General features: G+C 43.3%; 1 protein-coding gene across 3 annotated transcripts in view; it reads left to right on the top strand.

The window, feature by feature from the left end:
- Positions 1 to 11,744, top strand: part of LOC106747845 (growth factor receptor-bound protein 14-like) — a 336,864-nt gene that overhangs the window by 139,889 nt on the left and 185,231 nt on the right. For all 3 annotated transcript variants that reach the window (XM_014625782.1, XM_014625783.1, XM_014625784.1), the window contains 5 exons: positions 2,466 to 2,671; positions 3,650 to 3,806; positions 5,538 to 5,668; positions 7,824 to 7,904; positions 7,992 to 8,123. In XM_014625782.1, the coding sequence (XP_014481268.1) occupies positions 2,466 to 2,671; positions 3,650 to 3,806; positions 5,538 to 5,668; positions 7,824 to 7,904; positions 7,992 to 8,123 (707 nt within the window). The remainder of the gene's footprint in view (positions 1 to 2,465; positions 2,672 to 3,649; positions 3,807 to 5,537; positions 5,669 to 7,823; positions 7,905 to 7,991; positions 8,124 to 11,744) is intronic.

The following is an 11,744-nucleotide window of genomic DNA, read 5'->3' on the forward strand; positions in this document are numbered from 1 at the left end:
GGGGGGGGGGGAGTGTAAGTCGAGAGTCGAATCGTTGGGAAACTTTGACGAGGCGTTCTAATTAATCTCAAATCAGTTTTCACCGGTTAAGAAAATTACATGAGGCGAGCGTGAGAAGTGCGCGAATGAACTCTCTGCTATTAATTAGCATAATGTAATAAGCATAAACTCTTTTTTTTTTCCTACGGCTTTACGTAACTCATAATTCATAACACAAAAATAATAAAAGTAAGGCTTTTCGATTAAAAATCAATAATATAGTAAGTAAAGATTTAGTAGGAGCCGAGCGCTAGTTACATATGCGCGAATAAAGTAAACGCTACATGTTGTTCAGTTATTTAATATAGTTGTTCAATACATTATTCAATATATTCAATATATTATTGATTAGATTTTTATACTTGTCTAACATAACATGTTGAATATCTGCATGTAGCGTTCATTACCGGTGCTATTGCCAATAATAATCGTGTTTTTATCGCGATTATATCGTGACATATATATCAACATGTATACATTTGTAGAGACATGTATTATATGATATAGATATATATTAGATTTATATAATTGTATCCTCTAATTGTGCCTAATACAACATATTAAATGCCTACATATAATGTACGTTATTTGCGCACCTCTAACCAGCGCACGGCTTTTATAGCCTTGCTCTATTTTATTATTGATTTTTAATTTAAGAGCCTCTTATTATTTTTGTTCAATTTTCGTTAATCGTCAATATTAAAAGTATTATGAGTTACACGAAGCCGTAGAAGAAGAAAAGAGTTTATATTCTACCGAAACTTTGTTTCACTTTTTGCGCTTAAAACGAGACTAGAGTATATGCTACCACGCGTTTGAGTGTTAATTAACTTTTTATAACAAGTTTGTGTCTTTAGACGAATAGTGTGGGAACTTTGAGAATATGGCACTCGGCCTAATGATTCACTTTTCATTTGTGTTAAGTGTGCACTGATATTCATCTTTAGTCATCTTACATCGATTTACTTTTATAGATAGTTTGTAGCAAGAAAATAATTTATCTTAAAGTTAATTATGTTAAATTACTTTAGACTATTTTAAATCAAGAGTTTCGTTGAAAAAATATGTATTTTATATTATAAAATTTGTATTTTTATATTTTAATATATTAATCATAAAATATGAAGATAAGATTGATAAGGAATATTAATGACAAAGTATATCGACAAAACAACCCCTTCCCTCCCTCCCTCTCCCTTTCTCTCTCTCTCTCTCTCTCTCTCTCTCTCTCTCTCTCTCTCTCTCTCTCTCTCTCTCTCNTGTTATTTTCTTATTAAAGCACATGCAAAATACATTTTTCATTCGTCGAAATTCTGATTTAAGAGCGGATCATACAGAATCTCGATGGTGTAATGTTGAACGGCGATTACGCGGGATCCCTTTTCCTCTCGTTTTGCTTAATATAAGCCGATCGATTCGTGCAAATTGCGACGATATGGCAGCGTATCATGGATTATTGGAGCGAAAGACGAAGGGTGGGATCGGGATAGGGCAGAATTCATCCGACGCCGAGATATCCGCCGCTCAATCGACGGTTTATATTAGAAACTCGACCTGCATGGCCTGTAAAAGCGCCTCTAGTCCGCGGGCTGCCGCTGCTGCTGCGTGCCGCGATTCCTCGGATTAGCGATATTTATGCTGGCTTCCTCATTCAAGCGCTCGCAAAACGACGGCTCTCTTACGGCTCCCGCGGCCACCTTAAGCGTATCCGATGTATATCCCGTCGGTTTGCAGAAAGAGAGACGAATTAACGACGCGGCGAGAAATGAGCTCCGGCTAACCTGCGCGAGCTTGCGAGGCGTAAATAAGCGCGCTGCAACGTCGCCGCACGCGATGCACGCGCGCGTGCATACGTACCTTTCTCTCCGTCGTCCGCGCAGCACGCTTAGCTGTTACAATTAATTACCCGCGCCTCTCAATCCCCGTCATCGAGTTACCGCATTCTCCATGAAAACGTGCCGGGATATCGCGCGTGAACGGTCGCGGTTTTTGCAGCAGCACGACGTCACGTTTTTACTTCTAACTGTTTGACACACTCTTGTTTTACGTTTCCCTCCTTTGTGTCTCTCTCTCTTTAAATGACGGGGGCCACGTTCACTCACCGACAATGTAGTGGCTCTATCATCCATCCCGACGTAGTCCGCCCCGTGAAGCCCAAGTTGTAAAATAGATTCTAGTACAGCGGGCTCGCTCTTACGCCTCTTTTTACAGATTTACATATTTATTATATATTTTATATATATATATATATATATATAAAACTGTATATATATATAGTAGATTTAGCGATCTTTATCGGGTTGACATTATGTGCGATTTTACTTTATAGTCGTATCATCCTTTTTGCCCTCTTATTTGTTGGCCGCGCGAGATGCGCTCGTTCGCCGTCGAGCGACCTCTCTAATTTGGCCATTGGCCCTTTGCAGATTGGTTCCCGAAGATGTGCTCTTGCATCGACGGCAGCTCCACGCTACCAGGCAATCGACCTTCCGGTCGAGTCGGAAGCTACGAACGGCTCGATCCCGATCCGAACGATAGGGTCGATACAATCTTCGAACTCAGCAGCACGATGCAAAGGACTCGAAGAAGAAACCGACATCGCGACCAGGACTTGCTTGACAGCGAAAGACAGGTATATGTCGTAACGCTTCGATGAACAATTGCGTCTCATATTTTTCGATTGGGTCTGCGCGCTATAAATATTATAAATTATATGTATATATATATATATATATAATAAATGTATAAAAAATGCATAGATAAATTTATTATAATTCTTGAGGATTTAATTAAAACTCAGGCGTCTAACCACGCCATTTACCGCGCGTACAAAGTAATTTTTTGCGTCACCTAAGAAAAAGCAATAAAATCAGGCATTATTATATACTTAAAGTACATGTTCCGGCGAATAATTTGGTAGTAAATACTTACGAGCAACAAATTTTTTAGAAGCGTTTCTAACGTTTGGAGTATCGGATTTGTGCGTTTGACTGAGCCGCTGACCGCGCGGACAAAATAATTTATTTCGACGTTAAGGAAAGAGCAACAAAAATCGGGCGTTGTTACATTTGTACGTGTCCTGACGAATCATTTAACAAATACTCGCGAGCAACAAATTTTGTTTTCTGGTACTTTTGGAACTTCATGCACGCTGAGAGTCTTTGCGTCTATTATTTCAATTTATTTTGCGAGCAACAAGTGCGGGACCAGCAGATTGTGTGAGCGACGAATTAGCAACAAATTCCTACATTAATGTTATGTTCGATTTCGTCGTTACACGTACATTGATCTGTTAACTTCATCTTCTTTTATCGGAACATCATTTAAACAGAAAAAATCTAACGAAGCCACAAATTTGTTTCATTGGCAGCTCATGAGCAACAATTGAGCAACAAATAAAAATACTAATTAGAATTGATTCTACTGAATTTATTCCGCTAAACTTACAAGACGTCAACGATATTTTAAGGATCGTCTCGTATTGTTATCGACGCTCGTTATCGACTTTGGCATCTTTCTAATTAGAGGGGAATAAAATGGAAAATAAAGAGGCTTAATCTGTCTCGCTAATGGCGTAGCTAAAACGCTCGGGATGGATGCTTGTTTTCAGGAAGAATTACGGTTCTACAACGGCGATCACACTTGGACCACTGTGGTCGTGGAGAAGAATCTGCGAACGATCGACTTGTGCGAGCTGCTTAAAGTCAAGAGGAACGCGATTGGCGCCGCCTGGTCGATAATCGAGACATGGCCGGAACTGGGAATCGGTATGTAATTATCGTAAATATCACGTCGTGACTCCAGAACGCGATATTCATTATCTCTCTTTCATCGCAAACTCTTTCTCTCTCTCTCTCTCTCTCGTTCTCCCTCGCGCGCCGTATTATACCTGTATATGTTCTCTCGGGGATCGGGAATGTAGATAAGAATCAATCAATAAGTTCTCAAGTACACACATTTCGCCGTCATGGTCACGCGAGTGGCAACGTGTCATCGACCGTGCTTTCAAAGTCCGCGAACTGTCCTATTTTGCGCGACTGTTCGCTAAAGTAGACAACAGATAATTCCACCTGGAGAAAGTATGTAGATTGTTAGAGCACCGTGAAACGTTGTTTCGGAAGTTTGTTGATCCGTACAATGTTTATTTATATCGTCGAAGTGTGCCGTACACATTCGAAACAACAATCGAACAAACAAACGGCAATGGGCGGGACTCCCGCGGAATTAAACTCGTCCGATTCAGTATGCGGGCTGTTATCGGATTTTCCATGAACGGAGAACGGAAAAAATAGGCTTGAGTGAGAAAACGCGGCGGATATTTTCGGAATAATGCGCCTGATAACTACTACTGTTGAAACTCGACAGACGCGATCTTACCAAGTGGCGACGTCTTTCCCGTCCTCCGCCGGGAGACAATTTATTTATAAAATGTCGGTGCACGCGCGTCCGTGAGAGAAAGAGAGAAAGAGAGAGAGAGAGAGGCGGATAACTCGATAAGTTCCTCGAAGCGTGTCACTCCGCCGGAAAAACAGCGCGGTGAGACTTTAATGCGCCCCGGAGCTTTAGTCGTCGAAATTTTCTCCGCGGCATTGACTCGGGACGAGATCGGAAATAACGTGTGGAGGAGGCGTAGGGACAGGGAGAGAGAGGGAGAGAGAGAGAGAGAGAGAGAGAGAGAGCAGGGCTCTATAATGCAACCGAGAATCAATAGCGGGCGAACCTCCAGGAGTTTGGTGCAGGTCAGAGACGACGACTCGCACGGCTGTCTTCGTGCCGAAATGTTTGTTTAAAGCTGCGGGACAAATGTTGCGCTATTTTAGTGCTTTATGTGCTTACCACGAAATGCCCTTCCAGATCAGCCACGCGACGAAACGGTCCGCAATACGCAGACGTAAATATAAAGATTATAAAGATATTCAGCCGACCAAATAGTACGTCCTTAAATTCGCATCCTCAAGCATACACCTTTGTTTTTGATACGCGAGAAATTTAGTCTTCTCGTCGAGATTGACGACATTACAAAATGGTAGATAATATTTCTAGAATTCTTCGTGGCGTATATGGGATAAATGTCGTAAATAAGTAATAGAGATGATTTCAATTTATCGAGAAATAATATTTTGCATTTAAATTTGCATACTTTCAAGATGTATCCGTAAAGTGATTTTTGAAACACGAGAAATTTGGTCTTCTTCTCGAGACTAATGACATTATAGAATGCTAGATAACACTTCTAAAATTCTTTGTGACGGGAAATATCACAAACAAACAACATAAAAATAATAATTTCGGTTTATTAAAAAAGAGAATGTTGTTGCATTTCCTTGAAAAATGAATATTTATTAGATAATTAGTATGATACATGGATATAATGATTGAGCAAAGAGCAAACTTTTCACTGCCTTAACCGTTGAATATTAATCGTGTTTTAAACAATATTAAATATATTTTAACGGTGATAATATTTACGACAATCGAGATAAATTATTTTCTTACAGAACGAACATTAGAAGACCACGAAGACATCCTCGCGGTTCATAGAGAACTGGAAATGTTCGCCTCGGGTCACGAGAGGCGGTTCTATTTCAGCGAGGACTTCCTCAAGTACGAGTTGTTCGTCAATCCTAAGGTAGGTTAGATAGTCGCCGATAAATTCATTTCTCTGGAATAATTCGAGTCTTACGAAGCTACAAGTAAAAATCCCGAGAAAGGGGATGAAATCTCTGTTTTTCCCGGTGAGCTTACCATCACGAACGGTACATTTCGACTAACCTGTGAGTGGTAACTTACCGACCGACCGAGTTTCTCGTCGGTTTGTGATACCTTGAAGAGGTACAGCAATGCCGTTTTACACGTGGAACGTAGTGGACGCACGAATACCCGGAGAGAGAGAGATTCTCGTTGGCAGGTTTCTCGTTTACCGACGATCCACGTGGCTTCGAGAAGCACGGGTGGATGTTCAGGTGGCGCGAGCTTCCTCGTGATCAGGAACGGCGATGAGGTTTCGGTAGTATTGATTGAATACGTCCGTGTGTTGAAATTTTACAGGATCGGCCGCTTCGTTTAAAGTCGATGCATCGTACTTGCACGATTGTATAAATAATATTAATGACATTTATCAACTTTGAATGAAATCTCGCACTTATCTCGTTACGTTAGTTCTTTCTGTAGGAAATCAGAATCGTATGAAATATAAAATATTCCGGTTTCCCCGGGAATGCATTTGGAACTAGTCGGTTGGATCGCTCCGGCACTAATGTACCCGAACCGATATCAATTTGCGATTTGAAATCATTCGGCTGTGGTTCCGTAAATCTCGTAACTTGACCTCGGCTTGCCAATGATTGGCCAATTAAAGGATAACGAGGGCGGAAACTTTGGAAACTCGGAACGTCTTTGTCGGCCGAATCCTTCGGGGAGATGAAATTCTGCGAGAGGCGTTTTCCTTTCTTTCCCCGAAAAGATGGAAGCTTCCTTTTACTTACTTCGTTCAAGGTCTTTCTTAAACGGGGTTTTAAGCGGCCTTTTTTTCCTTTCTATTACGTACAGCCCACGAGATCTCGTACAGATGTTCGCGAAATCCCTCTTTCGTTTCTCGAGGCACTTTCGTTTCTAGAAACCGACTATTTTATCGCAATTTTTTAAAAATCACACGTTTTCTAACGAATTATATAATATATCACACATATACATTTATAAAGATGTACATATGCTGTATATTTACGGTATATCTATATATTATATACTAGGTCTACCGGAAAGTTCTGTCCGTTTTTAAATTTGAAAAAAAATAATACATTTTCAATACATTTATTAATATTTACTGAACAATATAATTTCCATCGTTACTAATGACCTCTTCCCAGCGTGATGGTAATTTGTGGATTCCATTTCTGTAGAATGACTCATCTTTGGTGGACTTGAGATGACATTATCAGACAGAACTTCCCAGTAGACCTAATATTAGGTGTACAAATTAATTCGGTGTTTTTGTCATTCAACGTCCCGTGACTCGGGTTCAAATTAAAAAATTTTTTCCTGTCCTATATGGCGATTTGAAAGCGCCGACCTTCAACTTTAAGGAGCACTATAATAGTTGATAGCTTTACCGATATAACCTCAGAAAACAATAGTTGTCACGATGTTCGAGAAGAAGCATGTCTGAGACACCGTCATTTTTGCACTCCGATTGAGTAAAAATGCTGCTCAGTCTACCGAAATGATTTGTTCCGCTTTGGGTGGCTTATAAAACTTGTAAAAAGGCCTTCTACCGGCAACGCAACTAGGCAGGTGATTCTGCCGCGCGATAACGCGCGGTCACGCACGTGCGAAAGGGACGAAGGATCTCACCTGTACATCGGACTGGGAAATTCCCCCTCACGCGGCTTATTCGTCGGATCCAACCCCGTCGGATCACCACTTATTTCGGTCGCTTCAGCATCATCTGACAGATACGCATTTTGAAACAGTCGACAAGGTCCGAGAAAGCATTGATGGCTTTATCGAGTCAAAACCGCCAAGTTTTCTCCCCCGAGGAATTCATTCATCAGCTAGCCGATAGATGGGAGCAAAGTCATCGAAAATGATGGGAATGATTTCGGACGTTAAACTTGTACTTGACTTTTTCTAAAGTGAACTTTGAATTTCACGAGAATAGGCGCCGAATTCGTTCGTACCACCAAGTACTGATATGCAGAATCCCACTTTCTGATTTTTCAAGATAAATAAAAAACAGAAAAAAATACGACATATAGAGAGAGATTCGCTCAATTTTTTTTTTCCAGCAATTCTTTCCCGCCGACATGGTCGCATTTCCCAGCGGTGAGGACAGGGGCATCTTCAGCAACGTCGAGACCGCACTGAGGGTGAGTTCGCGTGATCATCGGCCGCGATCGTCGCGAATGGAAATGACGGCGGGCTAACGGGAAATCCGCGTCGCTGTCTCATTGCAGAATTACCTGTCACGAGAGGACGGCGAGTGCCCGCAGGTATTCAGCCTGGTGTGGATGCGACACGAGGGCTCCAACACCTGGAAGAAGACGTACATGTTGCTGCAAGGCCGGAAGCTCTACACGTCGAAAAAAGTGAGTAAATTCATTACGTTTTAGAATCGCGAACGTATCGCGAACACCTCGTCTCGCATTTGATTCATCGAGTGTGCGATTTTCGATTTGCGATATCGCAGGTGTGCGAATCAAGCGTTCGCGTGGTCGAATCGAATATCTTTAATGCGAATCAAATTGGAATTGGATTTTCCGGGATTTACATTACGTGCTATAATCTGAATATGATAAAACGCTTCCGGTGAGATGTTAAAAGCTCTTTTTTAAATGGCCGGGAAAATTAATTATCGCCTCGCAGCTTTGAGAAAATGTCCCACCGGGCACAAGGAAAATGTGCCGAATGTTGGAAAATTTTTCATAAATATCAGACGACAAAGTTTATAAACCGATAAATCTACACGTTTATATGTAATCGTATTTTATAAGCTGGCAAGTGTGTGTCTGTCTGTCTATGTGTGTGAGAGTGAGAAAAGTTACTTTACGGGGTCGGTATTTAATTTTAACTCACTCGTTTTTCGCTTACCGATAAAAACGAAGCGGTCGAAGGACGCGATCGATTCGGAAACGAAACGTCGCTGATTCCGAAATAGTCGGGCTGCTTGAATTCGAACGTTTCGAGCTCGAATCAAACGTGATTCGATTCACACATGTACGTGATACACACGTGCGCGCGCGTTGACGTCCCTTCACGACTTGTCCCTTCGCGACTTTACGAAATACGCTTGCGGACACTCGAGTTTCGCGCGTCCCAAAGACGGAAAAGAAAGCGGCGGAGGTTACCTTTCGCCGTTTCCACTCGTGGAAAGCGGAGGAAGACTCGGCGTTATCAGCCGTTTGATTCAAACGTCCGCGATTATTTGCCATCGCGCGGCTGCGAACAAACCGGGAATACAGGAAGACGTCGTCGTTACGTAAGAGAGCGGTGAGTTTTCAGTACTAGCGAGATGAACACACGGCACACGTGTATATCTGGCTCACGATGATTAATACGTTAACGCAAACGTGACGGTGAGTTTCTCTTCTTTCCTACTCGGGCTGCGCCCGATTATCTTCGTACGATCGCGCTAGAAAATGCAATCTCGCGAAAGAGATCGGCTTCTTACTGACTCATCCTCGGTGAAACGTTCTCTTAAAGTCCGGGTGAGCAATTCGCCTGTGCGATAACGGTCGCCAAGGCGCGCGCGTTCTCGCAGGTGCGAACACTTTCCTCAAGGACTCTGCCGGTGACACCCGTCACCGAGTGAGTCACGATATCGTCGGTAATTTATTTGTAAGTCATTAAGTAACATTAACATGTAACAGCTGGGATGTTCTCTTTCTCTCTCCCTCGGTGTACCCTTATCACGAGAGAGAGAGAGAGAGAGAGAGAGAGAAGAAAGAAAAAGGTATAGAAAACGCGGCATGACTGTTCTGCATTCGATTGAAAGAAATTCCGCCCGAACACGCGTCTCTCTTCACACTAATACGTCACGTTACACCACGTCTGTAAATGTACGTAAAGTTGGACGATTTAGAATCTCCGCGACGCCGCTTAGAAGAAAGCCTAGTTCGCAATGCGCGGCGACTTTCGGGACGACGTGCATCGAACAGCTGACACGGGGCCAGGGCGCCTCCTTTCCTCGGTGTCGCGCTTGATGTGCGGATGAAAGAGAGAGAAAGAGAGAGAGAGAGAATGAATGAATAAATGAACGATATTTATTTAGCTTTCTCAGCTATTTTGTTTTACATCAATTATAACCTAATTATAATTATAAGCTAATAAAACAATAGTTACAATATATTCTTTTAATTTTCACTCAAACTATTCTATCCTTTCGTACTGTTTTGTTTCTATCAGAAAGGCGTTGTGCATTTCCGCATCTTCATAAAACAGACTTTTCCGGGCGTCTGCAATCCTATGAGATCCCATCACAATATTCTCAGATCGTCTCCGTTTGTTTTCGTGTACATTTTCCTACTATCTGTATCTTATTACCCACGTGTTCATAGGCGACATACCTTTTATAATGAAAAAATAAAAATATATTATAAGAGAGAGAGAGAGAGAGAGATTGTCCCACGATACATCTCCTCCATTCTACGGTGATGTTAATTCGACCTAGCGATCGCCGCGATTCATTTGCATAATTAACACCGTGCGACACGCCGGTAACGCCTTCGCGTGGCGTACTCGATGGGCCGATACGACGGCGAGGTAGTCATTTTCGAGATAACTAGCGGCTAGTTAATTTATGGTGATTCTGAATTCAGCCGTTTTACACCCGTAAGCAACGTTGTACGCGCGCGCGCGTGTTCGGCCCCCGCGGCGGTTTGTTTTAAAATTAATTTTATTCGATTATTGATTCCGTGCGACGGGCGCGACGGATAGTTACCTGTAACGGCTACATATATATATATACATACATATATATAGTCGTTAAAACTGACGTCGCGCGAACGAACGAGCGAACGGGCGGCCGGCCGACCGAACGAACGAACGATCGTTTCGCGAATGCGCTTCCGAGTCGCGTGTCATTAATCGCGACGCATTAAAGCCGAATCGCGGTATCAGCCCGAACGATTGTCCCGAATATCACGGGACGCGCGCGCATGTATCCCACGGAGAGAGAAAAATCTATTTGTCACGCGCGCGCGCGCAAAATATCGAGTGAGTTACGGCGCGCGCGGGATCGCTTTATGGTCGGCGATACATCTAGTTAAATAACGATAGCGCGGCGAATAATTACGGACGTATTTCGCGTGTACGTGCGTGTGTGTGTGTGTGTGTGTGTGTGCGGCTCAAACGGCCACCGTTGAAATATTATCGCTGAATATTCTCCCCATTATCCGCGCGTATCAATGCCCCCCCCCTCTCCCCCCCGCGTGCTTCTATAATCGCTAATGCTCTATTTGCTGACACGCGCGCTATTAAGGCAAAAACACGCTCTTGCACGGTTCACGCAATGCCCGTATAATACTTTCGGCCGGTCCGTCATCCGTCTCCGACGCGGAGAGGAAATTGACGTGCACATTTGAATTATTTTCCTTCTTTCTTCCACCCCCCCCCCTTTTTTTTCCTCCATTTGTATTCTCACGATACAGACGGGTGAACTTTCGCCGTTCAGAAGTTCAGGAATTAATGGCCGGTGTTCTATGTGATCATCGTAATCATCACCGAGTTTCTTTCTTCTTTGTCCCACCCCCTCTCTCGCGCTTTCTTTTTCCCTTTCTCCGTCCCCCTCGCGCCCATTGAAAATCCTTTCACGGTGCAGCCTCGAGAGAACGTGTGACGCTTTTCCTTTTGTTCTCCGCGGCGCGTCGAGAACCGGCTTGAAACACACACAAGTTGATTGGCTTCGCGCCCGGCGTTGGCGCGTAAGAACATGATTTAATTATTTCAAGCTCCACCGCTTCCGGCGATACCCGGGTATATCGGCGGGTGTGTAATATCCCGTCGGCCGCGAAAGTGTCGTCGTCGTCGTTCCGTAAAAAGCTCGTCGGTCTGCCGCCGTCGTCGCTTCGCTTCGACACCTCCGAGAGAAGAGAGAACGAGAGAGAGGGAGAGAGAGAGAGAGAGAAAGAGAAAGAGGGAGCGATGTTATTGCTACAGGTGATGCGCCATCTCGCGGAGGGAGAGAGAGAGAGAGAGGGGGGGGGGGGAGA

Source organism: Dinoponera quadriceps, unplaced genomic scaffold (assembly GCF_001313825.1).
Source record: "Dinoponera quadriceps isolate SergipeBrazil2010 unplaced genomic scaffold, ASM131382v1 scaffold2503, whole genome shotgun sequence".
NCBI lineage: Eukaryota > Metazoa > Arthropoda > Insecta > Hymenoptera > Formicidae > Dinoponera > Dinoponera quadriceps.